Source organism: Sphaeramia orbicularis, chromosome 5, assembly GCF_902148855.1.
Source record: "Sphaeramia orbicularis chromosome 5, fSphaOr1.1, whole genome shotgun sequence".
Lineage (NCBI taxonomy): Eukaryota > Metazoa > Chordata > Actinopteri > Kurtiformes > Apogonidae > Sphaeramia > Sphaeramia orbicularis.
The window spans coordinates 3,441,624-3,465,949 of NC_043961.1; the positions used below are offsets into that span (position 1 = coordinate 3,441,624).

General features: G+C 34.3%; 1 protein-coding gene across 1 annotated transcript in view; it reads right to left on the bottom strand.

Moving 5' to 3' along the window:
• The window catches only part of klhdc8a (kelch domain containing 8A), a 144,694-nt gene that overhangs the window by 63,112 nt on the left and 57,256 nt on the right, over positions 1-24,326 (bottom strand). Inside the window, exons 2-3 of the mRNA XM_030135506.1 lie at positions 19,382-19,787; positions 16,928-17,138 (exon numbers count right to left, since the gene is read on the bottom strand). Coding sequence (XP_029991366.1) covers positions 16,928-17,138; positions 19,382-19,546 — 376 coding nt within the window. The 5' untranslated portion in view covers positions 19,547-19,787. The remainder of the gene's footprint in view (positions 1-16,927; positions 17,139-19,381; positions 19,788-24,326) is intronic.

The following is a 24,326-nucleotide window of genomic DNA, read 5'->3' on the forward strand; positions in this document are numbered from 1 at the left end:
ATCTTCTACAACATTGATTCATCAGTAAAACCCATGGAGTTGGATCAATGACAGTGGATGAAGACACTGGGTTTATGTTCAGTTACTAGTATATTTTAGTGAAAAAGTCACTTTTTCTGCAGTTTTCTCTTTTCTTACATATTAACACTCAACTTTAATCTGAGCTTTTATGAACATCTATGTGATCAGTGAATTAAATGTAGGGAACGCCACTATTTACATTGAAATAAACAAAAAATACAGAGGATAATATTATAATAAATGGTGATAAATCACTTAATAACGGTTAAATATAGAGAAAAACAATATTTGGGAACTGCCACAGAAGTAGAACTGGGTCTTTATGGGTTAATACAAGCTTTATTTACAGAGTAGCTTAAAAGGAGTGATATTTAGTTTTTGTTTTTTTTTTTATACATTTCTCCATTTTCCCACATTTCCCTGTGGTCTCCATAAACTGTAAATGCTCTGCTTGTGTCTGAATTCTTCATTCATTCAACTCCACAGGTCCATCTTCAACCCTATTTCTGAGTAATGACACAGAAAGGTGGTTTGGAGCACTGGCCCTTTAAATGCACATGAGACACTTCAGACCCCGCCCCCTCCAGGTTATTGGCTGTGCTGCTCTGTCCTGTTCAACCAACAACTGAACATTTGAGGTAATGGGCTCCAAATTTGGACATATTTTCAGTCTGGACTACAACTGCTGCTGCTGACAAACAATTATGTCGAACTGGAGAAATGTTCATCTGAAGTCTTTTTTTTTTTTTTTTTAATTTATTTTAAATTATACATTTACATAAACATGTACTTAGACATAAGGAACCACAAGGACACAATACAAAAAAAAAAAACTAGTTATGCAACAAACCTACAAAAACACAAAAAAGAGGAAAAAAAACAACACAAAAACAACAACAAAATAAATAATATTATCAACTCCTCTTCACAATGTTTACAATGTTTGTCTGAAGTCTGGACCTTATATGTGCTAATCTTGTGATGTAACTAGTTATAGACATAACAAATTAAGCAGGAATTTAAACAGGTTGTAGAAATCCATTGAATTTTTGCCCAATTGAATTTAAAGATAGTTTTGCAGCACCTGGAGGGTTCAAATTCAAACTGTATGAACTATCAATTATTAATTTATTTTTTATTGATTTTATTACTTTATAACTATTTGATTTTATTGTTTTATTTAGAGCATTGTTGTAGTTTTATGTACTTATTTATTGTTTTTAGTATTTATTTTAATTGTTTTCTTGTTTTTATGATGGGCAGCACTTTGGAAACATTCTTGTTTTTTTTAATTCATTTATTTATTTTTAGTTTAGTTTATTTTGAATATGTATGATGTATACCTTATTTAATCCTTTAGCTTCATATCAGCAGAATATATGAAAAATCGAGTCCCTGAGATCTTTTGTAAGTAATTAACCTCAATTATCATCCTCACATACACATACATACACACCCATATTGACATACCAGAAAAGTAAATTTTCATATATAAATATAGTGGATTGGATTGGACATTAGGGTCCAAATACACAAATAAATGAACCAAAGACTAATACAAGTGGGTTTAGAGAAATATGAGCCCTTTAAGAGTGATTCTTATGGTGATATATCACAAATATCACCAACTTTTTGAACGATCATTTATTTATTTATTTATTTTTATTTTATTACTTTTAACTATTTGATTTTATTGTGTTATTTATAGCTTTGTTGTAGTTTTATGTGCTTATGTATTGTTTTTAGTGTATTTCCTTTAATTGTTTTATTGTTTTTATGATGTGCAGCACCTTGGAAACGTTCTTGTTGTTTAAATGTGTTACATAAATAAAGCAGATTGGATTGGATATTAGGGTCCAAATACACAAATAAATGAACCAAAGACTAATAAAAGTGGGTTTAGCAAAATATGAGCCCTTTAAGAGTGACTCTTAAAGTCATATATCACAAATGCATGGTGGCGAGAACAAAAACTTTTCTCCACCACTGTTTGGAAGAAAAAAATATAAATCTAAAAAGTAATAGTCACATATTTTATAGTATTTACAGTATGTGAAACCAGTAAAAAGAGTAATAAACTGTACCTATACGCCCACGTACTCTCACATATAGACAGTACGCTAACGTTTGCACCACAGGGTAAATGTATCATATAGGTTACACAAACTGTTGCATATGAAAATATTCCACAAGAAATCCACCATTTCAGCTAAAATGAATATAAAGATAGCTTTGCAACACCTGGAGGGTTCAAATTCAAACTGTATGAACGATCATAAATTTTATTCCTTTATTTTTATTGATTTTATTACTTTTAACTATTTGATTTTATTGTGTTATTTATAGCTTTGTTACAATTTTATAGATTATTTATTGTTTTTAGTATTTCCTTTAATTGTTTTATTGTTTTTATGATGTATAGCGCTTTGGAAACGTTCTTGTTGTTTAAATGTGTTACATAAAGCAGATTGGATTGGATATTAGGGTCCAAATACACAAATAAATGAACCAAAGACTAATAAAAGTGGGTTTAGCAAAATATGACCCCTTTAAGAGTGATTCTTAAAGCAATATATCACAGAAACTTTTCTCCCCCACTGTTTGGCAGGAAAAATATAAATCTAAAAAGTAACAATCACATATTTTACAGTATTTACAGTATGTACAACCAGTTAAAAGAGTAGGAAACTGTACCTATACGCCCATGTACGTTCACATATACACAGTACGCTAACATTTGCACGACAGGGTAATAGGGCTGTGTATTGGCAAAAATCTGCCGATACGATACAAATCACAATACTAGGATCACAATACCATATATCACAATATATCATGATACTGTTACAAAGGCAATTTTTTGTCTGTTTTTTTTTTTTTTTTTTAAAGATTATTTCCTGGAAGAATTGAATTACACCCAAAATATGCACAAATACTAAACACATTTTTTAATTGATCACAACAGGATCTAATGCTATTTCATAAAATTTTTCTAATTCTCCTAGTTTCCAAAGGAACTAAAATCTGCCTCTCAGACGGTAAAAAGTGCTTTTAGGATGCTTCAAATAACCATTAAACAGTGTTAAATAATAATAAATAAGATATAAATAATAAAGAAAAACAAAAAACAAAAATGAACCTCCGTTCTGCATTTGAATAAACACCGAAAAATATCCATACAGTACTTTTTAATATCGATACAGCATTGTGAAATGAAATATCGCGATATATTGCAGAACCAATATTTTCTTACAGCCCTACAGGGTAAATGTATCATATAGGTTATACAAACTATTGCATATGAAAATATTCCAAAAGACATCCACCATTTCAGCTAAAATGAAAATAAAGATAGTTTTGCAGCACCTGGAGGGTTTAAATTCAAATTGTATGAACTATTCAGGTCCCCAAATATACACAAATAAATGAACCAAAGACTAATAAAAGTGGGTTTAGCAAAAATATGAGCCCTTTAACGCTTTCATGCATGAATTATGAGAACCTTAGTCAAGATTTTTTTTCCTGAGTGTTTTTACTCCTCTTTAGGCATGAAAAAAACAATGCAATTGAATTTTTTAATAAACCTGTTTTTTTTTATAAAGGTAGATTTGTTTCTTTATTGCTTAAACAAAACAAAAAAAAAAATCAATTAAAAAAGTGTTTGAATGCAAAAAAAAAAATTACAATTTAAAAAAAATGCATTTGAACACTTTTTTCTTTGAAGTGAATTTTTTTTTTTTTTAATTGTTTTTATTTATTTATTTATTTTTAATGAAAATATTTTTTATAGTTAAAGCAATAAAGAAACAAATCTACCTTCATAATTTTTTTGTGGAGTTCCAAAAACATCCACTCTGCTGGACACCATGTGTTTGATTTTTGAATATCAGAAAGGGATCTACAAAATCAAAACATTTTTAATGCAACTAATCTGATGTTTTCTCACATTTTATCATATGTGCAATTTTTTATTAGCAGTTGATTTACACTCAAACATGTCACTGCAGATCAGGTTTATCAAGAACAGCAAAGTTATAGTAATGGTCTGAATGTCAGTGTATGGGATGATGCATAAATGCCCATCGAGTTAACTCATATCGAACTAAAACAACAAAACCCATTAATATATTTGAGAACAGATGGAGAATAGCTGTCCACTGTAGTGACCAATATGCATGAAAGGGTTAAAACCACTACTCCTCTTCAAATTTCGATATGTCTCGTCACTGTCGAATAGTAATGACTTGCTCAACACAATCCAGTTTGAGAAAAACCAATCCTGGCTGATGGAAAGCGCTGGGTTGTACTTTATTTCCTGAAGTGCTGGAAATGTGCTGGGCTAGAGAGAGTTGGATGTGAAAGAAGCTGGTGACGAGGCAAGAGACTGTGACAGACACGAACAGGACAGGGAGTACCGCCGCAGAATAAAAATGCACAAGTCCACGTCTGGCACTTTGGCTTGACACCTCCGGCATAAGAATGGAAGTGGGTGAGGGTGTTGAAACTCCGAAAAATACAGCATTCATCATCTGAACGGTGAGATACACGGGAAGAAATGTGTATTCTAATTTTCTGAGCTGTAGTTTAGATTCAACCGTTAACCCTTTACACCCCTGAGACATGATTCCAGGTAAAGAGATAGATAGATAGATAGATAGATAGATAGATAGATAGATAGATAGATAGATAGATAGATAGATAGATAGATAGATAGATAGATAGATAGATAGATAGATAGATAGATAGAAATAATGTCTGATTAAAAAAAGTTCACAAAATAAAGAATAAAGTTGCCAAAAATGGACAAACGTAAGCATCAAAATGATTAAAGACAAAAGAATAAGCAGCAAAGTTTGTGAAAAATGTACAAAACGAGACAAAAACTGGACAAAATAGGCAAGAAAATGGAGAAAAATGAACCCAAATCAGTAGCACAATGAACAAATTGATAATATTAACATTTTGTTGCTATAGATAGATAGATAATGGGGGGCGAGGGGGGCGGGGGTGCTAGATTATTTAATAAAAGTTAACAAAATAAGAAAAAAAATATGACCAAAATAAACAAACATAATTATCAAGACAACAAATAAGCAGCAAAGTTAGTGAAAAATGTACAAAACGAGACAAAAACTGAACAAAATAGGCATAAAAATGGAGAAAAATGAACACAAATCAGTGAACAAATTGGTAATATTAACATTTTGTTGCTATAGATATTGATAATGGGGGGAAAAAATGCTAAATTAAGTCATAAAAGTTAACAAAATTAGAAAAAAAGTGACCAAAATGAACAAACGAAACCATCAAAATGGGTAAAGACAACAAATAAGCAGCAACATTTGTGAAAAATTAAGAAAATGAGACAAAATTAATTAAAAAATGAACAAAATAGGCAAAAAAAAAAAAAGCCCAAACCGTGTATTTTTATAGTGAGTCGGTCTCACTCACTGCTCTGTGTTTTACCCCCCCATTCCACAGGTGGTGGGGGGTGCACTGAGCATGCTCAGATGTCTATGGCATGAACAAAGTCTATTCTATCACCACGTTTTGAAATTTTTCCTATTGAGTAAATTATAAATTTTCATGAATATTTAAAATAAATCATACATTCAGAATGCTCAGCACAGACACGTCAGGGGTTAAAGGGTTTATGCAAAAGGGGGAAAAAAGCCCAAATCCTTCATATCTTCAGTTTGGGAGGAAAAATAGCTCATTACCTGGAGTTCATTATTCATATCTTGAAAATAATGAACCTACAAATGTCAATAAAAATGGCATCATTTAATCAATTCCGTGACTGACTATCCGTTTAAAAATATCATATTAGTTTTAATTTGGCCCGATCGATCATTTTGGCAGACTATTTGTCTCCGGTTCAGCCGGTGACGATGAGTTTGGGGATGAGGCCGCAAGCAGAGGAGCCAAGGATCGAAGATTAGTCAGGGAGATGGAGAGAGCGGCGTCCAAGGCGCCCAATAACTGCGAATATACGGCATCTATCTGCGTTGAGGCCGACACTGACAGATGCACTGCCGGCCTCAACAAAAAGTCACCGACGCTGAGGTTTATTCACACTGTGGACCCAAGGCCGCACCAGCCCTAAATGAGTGTCACCGCTGAAAAATTACAGCATTGACATTTACAGTGTTGGACCAAAGAGTTGTTCCCTTTTCAAACCAACTCAGGGTTTGTTTTACCCGACCGCTGCGGTTCAATCCATGTATCATTCTTTCTTTTCTTATTCAACTGAGAATCCACAACCAGAAAACGAAAAAAATGACTTGTTTTTTCATTATTCATGTACAGATCAAAATAAAAAAAACAAGTTATTTTTCATTCTTTCGATTGTATAAACAAAATAAACAAACATAACCATCAAAATGGGTAAAGACGACAAATAAGGAGCAAAATGAGTGAAAAATTAACAAAATGAGACCAAATTAATTTAAAAATGAGCAAAATAGGCAAGAAAATGGACGATAGATAGATAGATAGATAGATAGATAGATAGATAGATAGATAGATAGATAGATAGATAGATAGATAGATAGATAGATAGATAGATAGATAGGAAAAAAATGCCTGATTGATTAAAAAAAGTGAACAAAATAAAGAATAAAGTTGCCAAAAATGGACAAATGTAAGCATCAAAATGAGTAAACACCAAAAAATAAGCAGCAAAGCTAGTGAAAAATGAACAAAATGAGACAAAATGAATTGAAAAATGAGAATATAGTAACTTTCTTTTTTGTTATTAGAAAGAGAAAATGAAAATCAATCCCTTTTTAAATTTGGTCTATCTGTTTGGACACAGAAAAAGAAAAACGCCTTGAAATTCAATGTAATTCTTCTATTTTGAAATGAAAATCAATTCACCACTCGTTTTTCTTTTGTTTCTGAAAAGAAAATCCATTTACCAGAAGATACACTGACCTAAACGGACCAAAAATGTCTGGGTTTTTTTCATTTTCTCAGACCGCATGTTGTCATTTGCAAGGAAACAGCTCTAATGCCTTGGTCACAAAGATTCTTATGAACGATGGATTTGTATGAAATTTCGTATGCACTGGAAGACTCATACAAATCCATCGTTCATAAGAATCTTTGTGACATTGGCATTAGTGCTGTTTCCTGGAAAATGACATTTGGTCTCAGAAAATGAAAAAAACAGGGTTTTTTTGTTTTGTTTTGACCAGACCAAAACTTTCTTTTTTGTTATTAGAAAGAGAAAATGAAAATCGATCCGTTTTTTAACCCTTTCATGCATAGTGATCACTACAGTGGACAGTTATTCTACAGCTGTTCTGTTGTATATTCATGGATTTTGTTGTTCTTTTTTTTTTTTTTTTTTTTTTTTATACATATCTTTATTAAAGTTTTAAGACACTACATATCTTTTCTGACATGAATTGGGAACATTATGTAGATCTCTCCTGAGCATAAACCCCCAGAATCATAAGCCCTCCCCATAGTTTTTACACAATTTATCAGTAAATACATGTTTCTGTGCGTCAATAATTAAATGTGTGGTGTCCAGCTGAGTGGACATTTTTGTAACTTCATGAAAAATAGGTTCATAAGAATTTTTTTTTCATTATTTTTTTTATTTTTTTCATTTTTTAAATTATTTTTATTTATTTATTTATTTTTATTTATTTTTCAGAAGAAAATTTTCAGTCGCATTGTTTTTTTCATGCCTAAAGAGGAATAAAAACACTCAGGAAAAAATTTCGATTAAGGTTTTCATAATTCGTGCATGACAGGGTTAAAATGTGGTTTATCTATTTTGACACACAAAAAGAAAAACACAGTGAATTTCAATTTTAATTCTTGTATTTCAAAACAAAAGTCAATTAACCACTAGTTTTTCTTTTGTTTCTCAAAAGGAAATCCAATTATCAAAAGATCCACCGACCCCCCGAAGTTCCTGACTTCATGTGTTGAACTGGACAGTCGTGGGTTTGCTAGTATTCTGTCTGATACATTCTGCTGTAATGGAGAATTTGGTGTTATTCAGAGGAAGCAAACGTGTTACTCTGAAGGAGGACGACGTGACAACTGAAAAAATGGTCAGGATCTTCCAGGTGTTGTTGTTTTGTCTAGTACAGTGCGTCCATGGTCAACAATCTAAGGAGAAGTCAGGAAATTCCAGGTCAAACCAAATCGTATATCAAAAATGTCAACATGAAACCCCACATTTGGTCCATTTGCTTATTTCCAATTTTTAATTCGTGCCCACAATCGAAAGAATGAAAAACCACTAATTTTTTGATTTGTACATGAATAATGAAATAACGAGTCATTTTTTCAGTTTCCCATCGTGGATTCTCAATTGAATATGAAAAGGACAAATGATACCCGGATTCTGTTAATTCTGTGAGTATTTAGATCTTACACTTTATTTTCTCCGTTTTATCAGCAGCTACATGTATCCAATTCAGTCACAAACATGAAATCTGACAAGCTGTCAAGTACAACTCGGACACTGTTTCCAAGTTGTTATTATGACAAGACAAGACCACAGTAAAGCTCGTCACTGCAGCGCTTTGAGGCCAGAGCTGAAAACAGTCCTGCTAATATGCAATGACACTATTCAAATAGACTCAAGTGTGAGAGGGACAGTGTTGGAGACTTACAGTTTGGATCTGCCAACTTTTCCACTGGACCATAAAGTACAGTTTGGATGTAGTCAGTGTACCCTAAAATATGACTGATTCTACTCTGTTCTATTAGACACAAGCAGAAAACTACAACTGTTTTAGGCAGAGGCTGAATTAACCCATAAAGACCCAAACAGATCCTGAAAACCAAAAGAATATATGTGGGTTTTTTATAGAGGATGTCAATAAATAAGAGACAGCATAGTCCAAAGTTTGCGTGAACAGTAATATTCATTTCAGATCAGTCCAGTACCAGAGTAAATGTAGTATTTTACATAGAACATTGTATCACCAGTTGATTGTAGTATTCCTGCTGCTTGTGTATTCACTTAGATCACAAGTGTCAAACATGCGGCCCGGGGGCCAAAACCAGCCCCCCAAAGGTTCCAATCTGACCTGCAGGATGAATTTACAAAGTGCAAAATGCAAAAATTACCCTGAACATATTAACAGTCAAGGGCATCAAACTCAAAAATAACAGCAGAATAACCTAGAAATAATGACTCCAAATGTTCTTCTTGGTTTAGTGTGAAAAAAATAATATGACATTATGCCTATAAATAATGGCAATACCAGTTTTTTCTCTTTGATTTATTGCAAAGAACATTAAATTCTGATCTCCTTTAACAATAAAAAGTCCATAAACTGAACAAATATGAACAACCTGAAAGGTCTAAAGAAAAATAAGTGCAATTTTAACAACATTCTGCCTGTTTTGTGTCATGGTAGATCTGATCCATAACGCACATGTAGAAATCATAAGTTGAGGCAGAATATTGATAAAACTGTACTTGTTTTTCATCAGAAATTTCAGTTTTTCCAGTTATTCACATCCTTTTTGTTTTGGATAGAAATAGTTTCATCATATAATGTTATTTTTTGCATGAAAAAATTTGGAGTTGTCATTATTTCTAGATTATTATGCTATTATTTTACTGGTGCAGCCCACTGGAGATCAAATTGGGCTGAATATGGCCCCTGAAAGAAAATGAGTTTGACACCCCTGACTTAGATCATATAGTTTACTGGTATCTATGTTAACCCTGTAAAGCCTGAACCATTAAATCATTAACAAAAAATTCCAGTTCTTTGAAACTGGAGCCTTTAGTAGTCCTTCTGAACAACCAAAAATGTTTTTTGACATAGCAGTTTGTATCATATTTGATACATCAGGTCTCAAGACTCAAATATTATTATTTTTGAACAAAAAAAACATGTCTAACAAATTGTTAATTCCTTTTCTAAATGCTCCCAGTTCTTCCTCCTTCATGTCAGTCTTGTAGTGTCACTGGAAAGGCCTCTGGTGAATGAACTCCTCCCCCTGATGGATTATCTGTGTATTGCATGTATCTAATTGTACACATCAGGCTTTTCAAGAAAAAAAAAGATCACACTGATCATCTAGAAGGCTTCAAAACTCATGCATCCAATATGATAAGTTTGGTGTTCTAGGGTTGAGTGGAATGGAATCTTTGTTTATTCAAAGCTTAGGCCTAACACTGTATGATGAAGGGCTGAAAGACTTATGCTCTGTCTACATTAACACAACCCTTTTTTAATAAATGGATTGTTTATTTTGGACTGCACATTAATCATTGCACTTTGTACAATTATTATAATAAAAACACTGGAAAAAATCTAAATCTGACCAAGTGGATTTTTCTCATTTCTAGTCAAAATATCACACTTAACTCTTTCACCGCCAGTGATGAGATTTTTTGTCAATCCGTGTTTTTACTCTTATACTGTAGTTGGAGCTGTTGCAGATCATGTGAATTACTTTCCTGAGTACAAAAACAAACAAAAAAGCAGCTTTTCCAGAAAAATGAAGGACCGGTTGTAAAGTTTTTGAACTGGTGTTGGCTGGCAACTCACTGTAAAACGCTCTGGCAGGGAAAGAGTTAAAATAATGTAATCACCTAAAGAGTAACTTTTCAGAGAGATATAAGAACTTATTTGTAGACAATAGATCTGGAAAATCTTATTTCAAGAAATCTTACCAAGATCATTTTCACTTGTTCCATTGGCAGATTTTTTGCTTAATTCAAGCAAAAATATCTTGTATCAATTTTTTTAAACTTGTTTTTAGAGGAGCATTTTTTCCAGTGTAAATTTTATGTAAACACAGGCATATTTTTGCTTAATTCAAGCAAAATAATCTGCCAATGGAACAAGTGAAAATGATCTTCAAATTCTTCTTTCAAGAAATCTTACCAAGATCTATTGTCTATAAATCAGTTCTTATATCTCACTGAAAAGTTCCTCTTTAGGTGATTCTGTCTGATTTTAAGTGTGATGAGATATTTGGACTAGAAATGAGAAAAATACACTTGGTAAGATTTTGATTTTTTCCACTGAATAAAAACCAAAAAAGGAACAGACTAGAAGCAAAAGCTTATTTTGTGTCTATCCTTTTCCCCTGATGCACTGCTTACATTAAATTAAATGCATACCCTTATTTTACAAAATACCTCTGTCCACACAGCAGTGCAAAATGACCACAAACTGGTCCAAACTATCAGACAAACTATAGTTATTAGTGTTGTTCTTCCAACTGCAGATTTAACACCGGTTCTAGTCGGTCTCCCAAAGGTATCGGTGCTGACCTCCATCTACCGCAGGTCACACACTGATTTATACACCTGGATTTAATGTTTCAGGTGCAGGTTCATTAAACAAAGTAATAACAGACATGAGTAAAATGGGGTGTGACGCCATCGATTAACAATCTACATTTTCCCTGAACACACAGATATACACAAACAGGAGAGAGTTTGGGAAGAGTTTTTAAAAATCTCAGTTTTAAAGCTGTTTACATGTGGATAAGACGGCCAAATACAGAAAAAAATTAGCATATTTTGGCTAAAATATTCACATTAATGTTGGTGAGGCATTAGCCTTAATATAGTAAGGTTTTATATATATATATATATATATATATATAGTGATTTCATGTTTAAACAGGTAATATTTTCATATTTTTGATGGGTTTATATGTAGTTTGGGGTTTACATATTATACCCAGTATAGTTTAGTCTCTATTTGTTTATTTTATTTCTGGCAGAATGGTTGCGCAATGGTGATATAACCAATACAAAGGTGCTCTGAGTTATTCCTTGTCCTGTAATTTAATGTGATGGATAGCTAATGAAAGACATATGTTTGGTTATTGATCTGACACAGAGTAAGGAAGGGGTAGGACAGGATAAACCTTTGCTTCTTTCTGTCACTTCTCAAACTGTGTTTATAAGATGATTCATATGTCGGCTAAAATGTGCTTAGAGGTCTTATTAATGTCTTTGTGCATAAGAAATCAATCTCAGTGAATCCCCAAAGGAACTTTGTGTTGGTAAATGACAGTTCTGCAAATGTGCAGGATTTCAGTTCTGTTCAACATGTTGATGCTCATATGAACTATGTTTTCATGTTTTCATGTTTCCGCACAATTAATGCTGTATTTTCATGTCACAAATGGACAAGTTCTATTTGAACTGAATTTACCTGAAAAACAAATCTTCTCTTCTTTTAGATCCCCAGTTTTTCTTCCCAGATTCTCTCCTCCATATCACATGTTTTATTTGTACAGGTTCAGTCTGGAGTATGGTGCTGATCCATCCTGCTTCTGTTCCACCAATACATACATGAAGAATGGCACACAGCACTGTTTACATCAACAGTTTTACAATAAGAAGCATTTTTATACAGAAAGAACAATTCTAGATTGTTCTTTCCTCTTTAGTCTGATGATAAACTATCCTACTAGAAGCACTCAGAGAGCGCAGACCTCCACCAAGGCTGATCAGTGGCCCCCCCCGTGGGCCCCCCCACCCCCGATCACCACCAAAATGTAATCATTTCTTCCTTATCCCATTTCCAACAAACCCGAAAATTTCATCCAAATCTGTCCATAACTTTTTGAGTTATGTTGCACACTAACGGACAGACAACCAACCAACCAAACAGACAGACAAACAAACAAACAGACAGACAAACAAACAAACAGACAGACAAACAAACAAACAAACAGACAGAACCAAACAAACAAACAGACAGACAAACAAACAAACAGACAAACAAACAAACAAACAGACAGACAAACAAACAAACAAACAGACAGACAAACAAACAAACAGACAGACAAACAAACAAACAGACAGACAAACAAACAAACAAACAGACAGACAAACAAACAAACAGACAGACAAACAAACAAACAAACAGACAGACAAACAAACAAACAGACAAACAAACAAACAAACAGAACCAAACAAACAAACAAACAGACAAACAAACAAACAAACAGACAGACAAACAAACAAACCCTGGCAAAAACATAACCTCCTTGGCGGAGGTAATAAATAATAGTGCTCCTAGTTTTTGCACAGGGATCATTAGTGTAAACGCTGACATGGCTGCAGAGCATCAGTATGATGGGATCCACAACAACCATGTCACATCCGTCCACTGACACATTTAGTGTTTTTGTGTCAGCTGGGATTGTTTTAGATCCACAATACCAACATTTATGAAGAAGAGGAGAATTATCAATAGTAAGTCTATAAGTTTATTCCTAATAAAGTACTGGTACTGAGCAGAGCATCATGGGTAATGTCAGGTCCGTCCACCAGCAAAAGTTTTCCCATACACATGCTATTCCAAATCCAATATTTATGAAAATAGAGCTTCCACTGTCAAAGAATATTAGTAGTCTGTGCACAAATGGATTAACATTATTTACACACACTTCTATGCATTTATGACAACTTTTTTTTGGACAAAAATGGCCACTCATTTGACCCCCTGAGTAAATTTTAGCCGATGTAGATTTATGTTAAATTTATTGTATTCATGACTTTTTCTGTGATTAATGACCATTGATGGGTGTATATGTAATTGATTTATTGCTATTATTGGCTTTTTTAGTTCTATTTCTTTTTTTTACTTCAAAGTTTGAGACAACTAAACAAATAAATAACAAAAACAAAATAACAGACAGCATCAATGGTATCAGCATCAACTATCATCCGATATTCATTTTAAATATCGGTTATCGCCTGTTACAAGAGTTTTGAATTATTTAAAGTTATTCTGTCGAATCTGTCTGTAGTGACAGTGTTGAACCTGTAAGAGTTTGTGCAGGTGAAAGTGGAAATGACTGAAAAGGAGTTTTGGTTATCTTAATAGTAATGTGTTTGCTGCAGAATTTAACCAAGAGATAATGAGAAATTACAATTTTCACAGTGGATGAGCTCAGGAAGACAAAAAGAGTTCAGACAAAATGACAACTCAGTCCCAAACCTGATTTTCTCTGATTCTGTTTGAGTTTCTTCTAGTTATTGTATAAATGATGTTGAGGTTTTCGTCTAATGCCATTTCACTTCATAAACCTATGAAGAACACCACTGCAGTTTGCTTGAAACTTCCTGACTTCTTATAAGACAGGGCTGTCAAACTCATGTTAGTTCAGTTCCACATTCAGCCTAATATGATCTAAAGTGGGCCGGACCAGTCAAATAATATGAATAACAGGATAAGAATTTATAAATAATGTCAACTCCAAAGTTTTCTCTGTGTTTGAGTGAAAAAAGTAAAATTCCATACTGAAAATGTTTACATCTCCGAACTGTACTTGAACACAGCATGAACAAATATGAACAACCTGAAAATTCTGAAGAAAAATAAGTGCAATTTTAATAATATTATGCCTTAGTTTATCATTTATACATGTGCATCACAACTTACAGATCACAGTGGATCTACAAATACACAAAACATTTAATAACAGACAGAATATTATTACAATTTCACTTACTTCTATTAAGACATTTCAGTTTGTTCATATTTGTTCAGGTTATTGGCATTTTTTGTAAAAGGCTAGTCTGTAAATATAAACATTTTTCTGTCATTTAAGTTTTTTTTCTTACAGTAAAACAAAGACAGACATTTGCAGTTTTCATTATTTATAGGTTATTATCCCTTTCATGCATGAATTATGAGTACCTTTATCAAGATTTTTTTCCAGAGGGTTTTTATTCCTCTTTAGGCATGAAAAATAAAATTTAAAAAAAACAATGCGATTGAAATTTTTTTATGAACCTATTTTTCATAGACTTGCAAAAATGTACACTACCTGTCAAAAGTCTGGACTCCCCTTCTCATTTAAATGGCATCAGATGGACCACAGATGGCCAACCAGTGCTCAGCATCACTGGGAATGCCTTCAAGACTTCTGGAAAACATTTCAGGTGACTACCTCATGAAGCTCATCCAGAGAATGCCAAGAATGTGCAAAGCAGAAATAAAAGCAAAATGTGGCTATTTGGAATGATCTAAAATATAAAACATGCTTTGAGTTATGTCACACTTTTTTTTAACTACATAATTCCATATGTGTTCATTCATAGTTTAGATGCCTTCAGTGAGAATCTAAAATGTAAATAGTCATGAAAATAAAGAAAAACCAGGTGAGTCCAAACTTTTGACTGGTAGTGTTCACTTAGCTGGACATCATGCGTTTAATTTTTGAAGCAAAGAAACATGTATTTACTGATATACTGTGTGAAAACTCTGAAATAAAACCATGTTTAATGCTGGTAATCTGATGTTTTTTTTCCACATTTTAACATACTCTAATACGAGATACTACTTACTTCATGGAGATAATATGCAAAAAAAAGAAAAAAAAACAAAACAAAAAAAAAAAAAACAGTCTAATAGCAATTTGCGTTTGATTTACAGTCAAACATGTTACTGCAGATCAGGTTTATGAAGAACAGCAAAGTTACAGTTATGGTCTGAATGTTAGTGAATGAGATGATGCATAAGCTGATATGGAACTAAAATAACAAAACCCATGAATATACAAGAGAACAGCTGGAGAAGAACTGTCCACTGGAGTGACCAGTATGCATGAAAGGGTTATGATAGTATTTTACTGATCTGACCCATTTTAGATTGAATTGACCTAAAATGATTTGAACATCCTTGATCGTTAATATCTTCAGTGTAATTTTTCAACTGTACAAATTCATCCCAGGGGCTGGATTGAACCCTGTGGTGGGCTGGTTTTAGCCCCCGGGCCACATGTTTAACACCTGTGTTATAAGAGGTGAGAAAAATTACACTGGTCTACAATTTTTTAGAAATGATTTGCTTCAGAGATTAAATGTGCTAAATGTTACGTATTTTAATAAGACTAATTGGAAAATAAATGACAAAAGTGTCAGTTTGCTGATGTTTTTGAAGGTACAGGGTGGGGAAGCAAAATGTACAATATTTTGAGGCAGGGATTGAAAGACAGTGTTTGACCAATTAGTTTATTGAAAGTCATGAGAATTTATTTGCCACAAGAAACTTTACATTATAGAAAATGTTTTTATTCTATGTGTCCTCCTTCTTTCTCAATAACTGCCTTCACACGCTTCCTGAAACTTGCACAAATGTTCCTCAAATATTGGGGTGACAACTTCTCCCATTCTTCTTTAATAGTATCTTCCAGATTTTCTGGTAATAGTTTTGCTCATAGTCATTCTCTTCTTTCCATTATAAACAGTCTTTATGGACACTCCAACTATTTTTGAAATCTCCTTTGGTGTGACGAGTGCATTCAGCAAATCACACACTCTTTGACGTTTGCTTTCCTGATTACTCATATGGGCAAAAGTTTCTGAAAAGGTATGGATAATAGTGTTAGGTATGATTATGACATCAGTATATGTTTGGGTTCAAAACACTTGATGTAGTGCCTGCTGAGAAAAAACAACTAAATGTTCATTGTAAATTTTGCTTCCCCACCCTGTATATGATTGTTATTCCACATATATATTGGTTTATGTACATTTATATAATAGTTTTCTAAATCTTCCACTAAATAGAACCTGTAAAGTGAATGTATTCTAATGTGCAGACAGTGTTTGGAAGTAGATCTTGTAGCTCTGAGACAAATATTCCTTTTGAGTCAAACCCATTCTCTCCTTAATTCTTGAATTTCACATTTTGACCCAAGGCTGTATCTTGGAAAGTTCAGCCAACCAGCATTTTTGACTTGATTTTTCTTTATCAGTGACTCTCATGTGGTAAAATTTCATTACTTTTATTCTGGAAGCATTTTCCTTGTAGACCAGTGTTACAGTTCAGATTCTGGATTCTGATCTTTCCATCTGTCCTTGCTTCAGCCGCTCTGGGTTTGTTTTTGTTTGTTTCCTCCCAAACTCTGGGTGCCAGGTGTTAATGCCTGCTCTGACCTTTCACAGTGATGGAAAGGCCCATCAGAGCCTCCCGCAGAGCGCTCCTCTTCCTCCATCTCCCCTCCTCTGTGCTGTACAACTCCACCACCTTCAGGGGGCTCTGGTCCTCTCCCACTCCCCCCACCACCAGGATCTGCTTCCCGAGCACGGCCACAGCTGCTCCCGCACGAGGGGTGGGCATTGGGGCCAAGCTGATCCACCTGTCCCCCTGCAAACGCCGACCAGAGAGTACGATCAGACCAAGCAGGAACGAAACTAGCAACACTGAGGATGAAGAACAGGACCAGATGTGTGCATTTGACCTTAAAGGGGTTCTATGGAGTATTGATTTTCCAAAGCCCAGAAGAACCAAAACCACCAAAGAATCAGTGCTATGAATCCACAGACTGGATCAGACACTGAATAAAGTAAAAAGCTCAATATTTACGCACATCTGTATTTTACTATCATCAAGTTTTGCTCTTCAAACTTAAACCCAACCCCAGTGGTTTCCAACCTTTTTTGGCTCGCGACCCCATTTTAACATCACAAATTTGTGGCGACCCCAGACATTCAAAATGGAGACTTTTTTTTTTTTTTTTTTTGCTAAAATTAATCTGTTTTTGATCATGTAATAGTTTGCTATACTATGTTGCAAATAAACATTAATTTTAGACACATTTAGTCTATATAATGTATATTATTGTGGACAGAGGCAGTAAATCCAGGTGTAGATTACTGCACAAAGGGAGAATTTTATTTTCCTCGGTCAGGATCTGTCCAGTCAGTCCAGCTGTGATTTACAAGGAGGACAATTAATACTGAACAAACAAGAACTGAAACTATGAATTATGAAAGAGCTGCAGCATCTGAAACTGACCACAATGAACATTTGACAGATAAACAGAACCACAGTGCTGCAGTTTCAGACTCACAGAGTGTCATGTCTTATTTATTGGGATTGTCTCTGTCAACTCAACATATATTTTATATTAGTAAGTTTTTGATTTTTTTTTTTTTTTTTTTAATCAATTACAAGAAATTTCAGACGACCCCAAGATTGAAAAACACTGTCATAGACACTTCATTTAAGGGCAAAGACACACCAACCCGACTGCTGATCACCACCAGAAAAGGTACTGATCAGTCGGCTCCGGTCTCCCAGACACAGTCAAAAAAGTGTGAAGAACACACCAAATCGACTACCGACTTGAGCGTATGTTCTGTGCTTGCACGAGACATAAAACCGGAAAATGACGGAACATCTCTCTAGACCAAAACACAGAGTTCGCTGTCGTCAGTCATTGTTGTCAACGGAGAGTGATGAGTAGACCAGAAGGGTTGTTGTTATTGTACTTGTTGAATGGATGGTTAGTAATACGAAGATAGTGGTGTTGTCAGCTTTAGGGCTTCATCTTGTGGAAGAAGAAAGATGTCGCAGGCGAAAACTGAGGAGAAATCGCACTATGCTATCAATGCTAACAGTCCATAGTCAACACTGACTGTCACTCACTCAGATACGATCTGAGCAGTGAATGGACTATTATAAAGGACAGTAATAGTGTGATGTACCTGGGCAGAGCTGGATTCACATGGAAACTTCTCCTTCACTGATTCACTAGTCCAGGCCTGTCCCTCCACCAATCAGACTGGTCAGACTGAATGTCTGGTAGTGGTCATTTACACATGCAGAATCAGCCGAAAAGACTGATGACGGTGTTAATGACGGCCGATCCATGCTTGAATGGGCTCTGTTCACAGCCCCACTACTTCCTGAACTTCAGGTGGGTCCTTTATTTCCTGTCTTTCATTATTGGACACACTGATTAATTCAGGTGTGTCTGCTGCTTCTTGTTGTGACTACTGATTAATTAGACACACCTGGATTAATCAGTGTGTCCAATAATGAAAGACAGGAAATAAAGGACCCACCTGAAGATCAGGAAGTAGTGGGGCTGTGGATAGAGCCCATTAAGCAAAAAAAAAAATTCTGAATTAAGCAAAAAAAACTCTTGAATTAAGCAAAAAATAAAAATTTAAAAATAAAAAAAAAAATCCTGAATTAAGCAAAAAAAAAATCTTGAATTAAGCAAAAACATCTGCCAATGGAGCAAGTGAAAATTACTTCATAAGATTTCTTGAAATCAGATTTTCCAGATCTATTGACTAAAAATCAGTTCTTATAACTCACTGACAGTTACTCTTTAGGTGATTACGTCTGATTTTAAGTGTGATGAGATATTCGGACTAAAAATGAGAAAAAAAAAAAAAACACTTTGTAAGATTTAGATTTAGATCCAGTGTAAAACATTTTAGATCAGTATATGGTCTTCATCAACGCAGAATGTTTGGGTCTTTGTGGGTTAAAAGTATAAATACTACACATAACCCCTTTAAGGTTCAGTATTAAAGTCATAGTGTTTTTGCTTGCTTGTATTTTAGCTGAAGTAAACCACATCAGGGTTTCATTACCTCTGGGGAGTAGAGTTCGAGCGTTGCACAAGGCCTCCCTGCAGCATCGCAGCCCCCCAGCATGTACATCTGCCCCCCCACCTCGGTCAGAGTGTGGTAGACGCGGCCGCTGGACAGTTTGGCCAGGCTCTGCCAGTGGAACTCTTGGGCTGAAGGCACCGCCATGGCCTCAGCACGGCGGGGGGGAGTCACCGGAGCAGGGAGGGGGACTGATTAAAGGATGCTGGGAAGATGGAGGTGTGAGAGAGCCGGGGGGGCTGGAGTCAGGACTCAAAGGTGAGGGGGAGGGTTTTTTTTTTTATTGGAGAGGTGAGGCGTAGGTGAGCAGTAAAAGTGTTGAATGAGTTGAAACTAGGCTGAACTCTTCTCACTCTGGGGATCCACGGCCTCCACCGCTCTCAGGGCCCTGCAGCAGATAGGAGGTGAAAATGGATTTAGCACAGCAGTATACTGCAGCAGAATCACATCTGAGGCACTTTTGTATGTGGCTGTTCGCTTGACTGGACATTTACAGTGGCCTATGCAGGTAGAGCTCCAGAACAGCCGAGGAAAGATCCAACTGTGGCAGCAGAGGTTTAGTGGAAACACTCAACTTCCGCATATTTGATTAAAAAAAAGTGCACCGAACAACAAGGAGTTACATGTTAAAAATACAGCCTGAGGTCAAATACGGAGCTGAGGCCTTGGGTTTATTGATGTGGCTGCTTCGTCGTCATGGATACACTGATAATGAGATGAGATTTGTCTGATTTGTGTGAAACTAAAAGTACAACAGAGGCCCAATTTATTTAGGAACGTATTAACCCTCTATAGTCCACTCATAGAAATGTGTTAATGGGGACATAGCAAGACTTTATTACTTTTGTGAAATATTTCAACATTTTTTATTGTGATGTAGAAAGTCAAGGTTAATGAAGTTACCATATTTGGTTCCTTACCCATAAGTGACAAAAAAAAAAAAAAAAAAAATCCAATAAGTAAATATAAAAAATACAAGAAAAACACATGTAAGGTGAAAGGAACATGTGTTTTAGAACATTAAACCAACATGAGTGCTGATCCTACAGAAGAGGATTAGGGTTTTCTTTCTTCCCGTACCGAACCGAAAAAAACTGAACTGTGGCTTTGAAAACTGAAAATGTACCGAACCAAAAATTTTGTGTACCGTTACAGGCCTAATATTTTATATATGTATATATATATATATATATATATATATATATATATATATATATATATATATATATACATATATATATATACATATATATACATACATATACATATATATATATATATATATATATATATATATATATATATGTATATATATATATATATATATATATATATACTATTCTGAGGGAAAAAAAAACGTCAGAATTCTACAGAGGAGGATTAGAGCCACTGGAAAAAAAAAAATTAAGGTCCAACATATTTTTATTATTATTATTATTACTCAGTAAAATAAAGACAGAATTCTGAAATTAAAATTAGATTTTTTTCTCAGAATAATAATAATAATAATAATATTAAAAATATATTGAACCAATTTTTTTTTTCCAATGGCCGTAATCCTCCTCTTTTAGAATTCTGACTTTTTTTTTCTCAGAATACATATATATATATATATATATATATATATATATATTTTTTTTTTTTTTTTTTTTTTTTTTTTTTTTTCTGTTCTTCATGTACTTTTTGTCTGCGCTTTCACTTGACTTGACGTGATTTCGCTTGCACGGCATATATCAATAGCTTTGTCTAAACACACACATATATATACATATATATATATATATATATATATATATATATATATATATATATATATATATATATATTTAGGTCCTTAATTTTTTTGGGGGGGTGAGGACAGTGAGTCACCAATTTCAGGTCCAGTGTGGTCTCCAGGGTCTGTCAGGTCCAGTGTATATATATATATATATATATATATATAAACACACATATATATATATATATATATATATATATATATATATATATATATATATATATATATATATATATATATATATATATATATATATATATATATTTAGGTCCTTAATTTTTTTGGGGGGGTGAGGACAGTGAGTCACCAATTTCAGGTCCAGTGTGGTCTCCAGGGTCTGTCAGGTCCAGTGTGGTCTCCAGGGTCTGTCAGGTCCAGTGTGGTCTCCAGGGTCTGTCAGGTCCAGTGTGGTCTCCAGGGTCTGTCAGGTCCAATGTGGTCTCCAGGGTCTGTCAGGTCCAATGTGGTCTCCAGGGTCTGTCAGGTCCAGTGTGGTCTCCAGGGTCTGTCAGGTCCAATGTGGTCTCCAGGGTCTGTCAGGTCCACCTCTGCATGAACAGTGAGTGGACCTGCTTTGTTCGGTTCCATGCAGTAATGGAACTAATGTAAGAACTGATGTTCAAAGGGATCCTGTGGATGTGGACAGGGGTCTGGACCAGCACTTGTATTGGTTTAATGTTCTACAAGTGATGTTCTAATGTTCTAAAATACATGTTCCTTTCACCTTACATGTGTTTTTCTTGTATTTTTATTTGTATTTTTGCCACTTACCGGTAAGAAACCAAATATGGTAACTTCGTTGACCTTGATTTTCTACATAATAAAACATTAATGTCATAAAAATGTCTTATGTCCTCCAGTAACACAGTATTTCTCTGAGTACACTATAAAGGGTTAAGACCTGAGAAGACTTTTTAAGCAGCCAACCAGACCCTGTAACCACGTCCTGTCTCATGTCACATGAATGAATGTTATTAAAGCAAGAAACTCAATGAACACAACTCAGCAGGTCTCCTTTGACTACAGCCACAGCTGCACCATGTACATCATCTCAAGCACCATCAGCCTGATATTTACTGAATAAAATGACAAAAACATACAAATGTTCATTAAATACATTATACCGACTAAATCTACTGCTTATTTTTTAGTCTGTCTGTGACCAAATCCAGCCACTGTGGGGTGAAAACAGAAATTAAATCTAAACCAATATATTTTATCTTCTTCAAGTCTCTACAGATGTGTTTTTTTAGCTGAATTTTCTCTGACTAGTCACTGTTTGATCATCCAATCAAATGACAGGAAAATGCTGACGTTATTGCATGCATGCCACATCGCCCCCATGTGGCCAACATGAAATCTGATTGGTTAAATCAACAGGTTCATTCTGTTAATGTTTTGCTCCAGAGGCTGCACTGTGGAGTCTGATCCTCAAGGTGGATTTATTTTTATCATTTTTTTTACTATCAATTTCCATCAGTACCCTTTATCCGGCTGTTATTATCAGTATTATTGGTCATTTCGTTATGTTTTTTTTGTTCATTATGATTTATTATGCTAATATCATCACTATTATTACCACTGTTGTTAATGACAATGCTTTATTTCTATTTTTTTTTTTTTTTTTTTAGTTTTTTCTTTCATTTTTTTTCTGTCACACACACACACCAATGTATAATGATGAATATGTAATTAGTATCTGTTTTTGTCTTGTCTTCTTTGTCGTTGTGTCTGTCACGTTTTTTTATGTACTGCTAACTTGATAGTAATCAAAAAAAGAAAAAAAAAAAAAAAAAAGAGGATTTATTTTACCCAGCAACACACAATGGTGTAATATGATTGGATAAACTCTCTAACATACACATACACTAATGGAACCAATAACCAAGAGAAAAGATACCAAATTAAAGAGAATAGACTATTAGGAATAATTACATACATCTTCATAGAACAAATCTAAAAATGTATGGTGTAAATGTAGGTCATGGATTCAGATTCTTTATGTAGAGAAGAACTTGCTGGACCTGAAGGTTTGATGGAGTGTAAAGTGCATCTCCAAGTTCCATTTAATTATTAATACATACTCTTACTATTATATAAAACTGCATACACCAGGATAGAAGATTCTGACAGTTCCACCCTCTCCTATTGCCAGTACTAACAGAAATTGTTCATTTTACTAAAAGTCTAGTCCCATTACTCATGTTTTTTCATGTTACGACAATAATTCTTCCACTTAGCCTCATTTCAGAGCTAAACTATGCACTATACTCTTAAATTATACAAAATGTTTGGAGTCACAGATTATTTTTTGCTATAACACAGTAGCGTAAAGCATTACTAATCAATTTTCAGTGATATTTTACTTGGTACTAGCGACATTGGACCCGTGGTGCCTTTGTACGATAGCATGAGAGGCTAAAATCTCCCAGCATACCTCACAACATTTGAATACGGACATAAAATTGTGCCTAGTAGATAGTCAGGTAATGTTTCTATTCATTTGGTGAGTTTGGCGGCGATCAGGCCTGTGAAGGCTGAGGAAAACCCGTACAAATGCCCTCCTGTGCTGCAACGTCGATCGATTGGACACAGAACGTGTATTATATAGTAGGAGGATATGTTCAATAGCGCTTGCGTCACAACACACTTTTCATCCATAATTTAATTGCTTAACCCCTTTAGTCCTATCAGCCCGCCCGCAGGCCGAAAAAATTATATTAATATTCATCTACTATAAAAATATAATAAATCAGGACAATGAAAGTTTTTTTCAACTTTTGCTCAAAGTTTAGACCCTAATGTTAATAAAAGTACATCAAAAGTGTATTTTAGTGCAAACTTTAATGTTCAAACATGGTTTTTAATCTTTGTGGGGTGAAATATACGCTATTAAAAATCTCCGACACGAACAATTAATTTATGCATATCATCGTCAATCCAGCCGACAAAAAAACAGGCGAGGATAAAAAATTCTAATTTCTCTTTTAGTTTGTTCCAGTTTACTCAGGCATAGTAATAGATACAATATTTTAGACAATGGGAATAGATTCTGTGAGGTCTGTAAATGTCCATAGACACCAAGAACATCCATATGAACCTTATTATTGTGAAGCACACTACTAGTCAAAAGTCTGGACTCACCTTCTC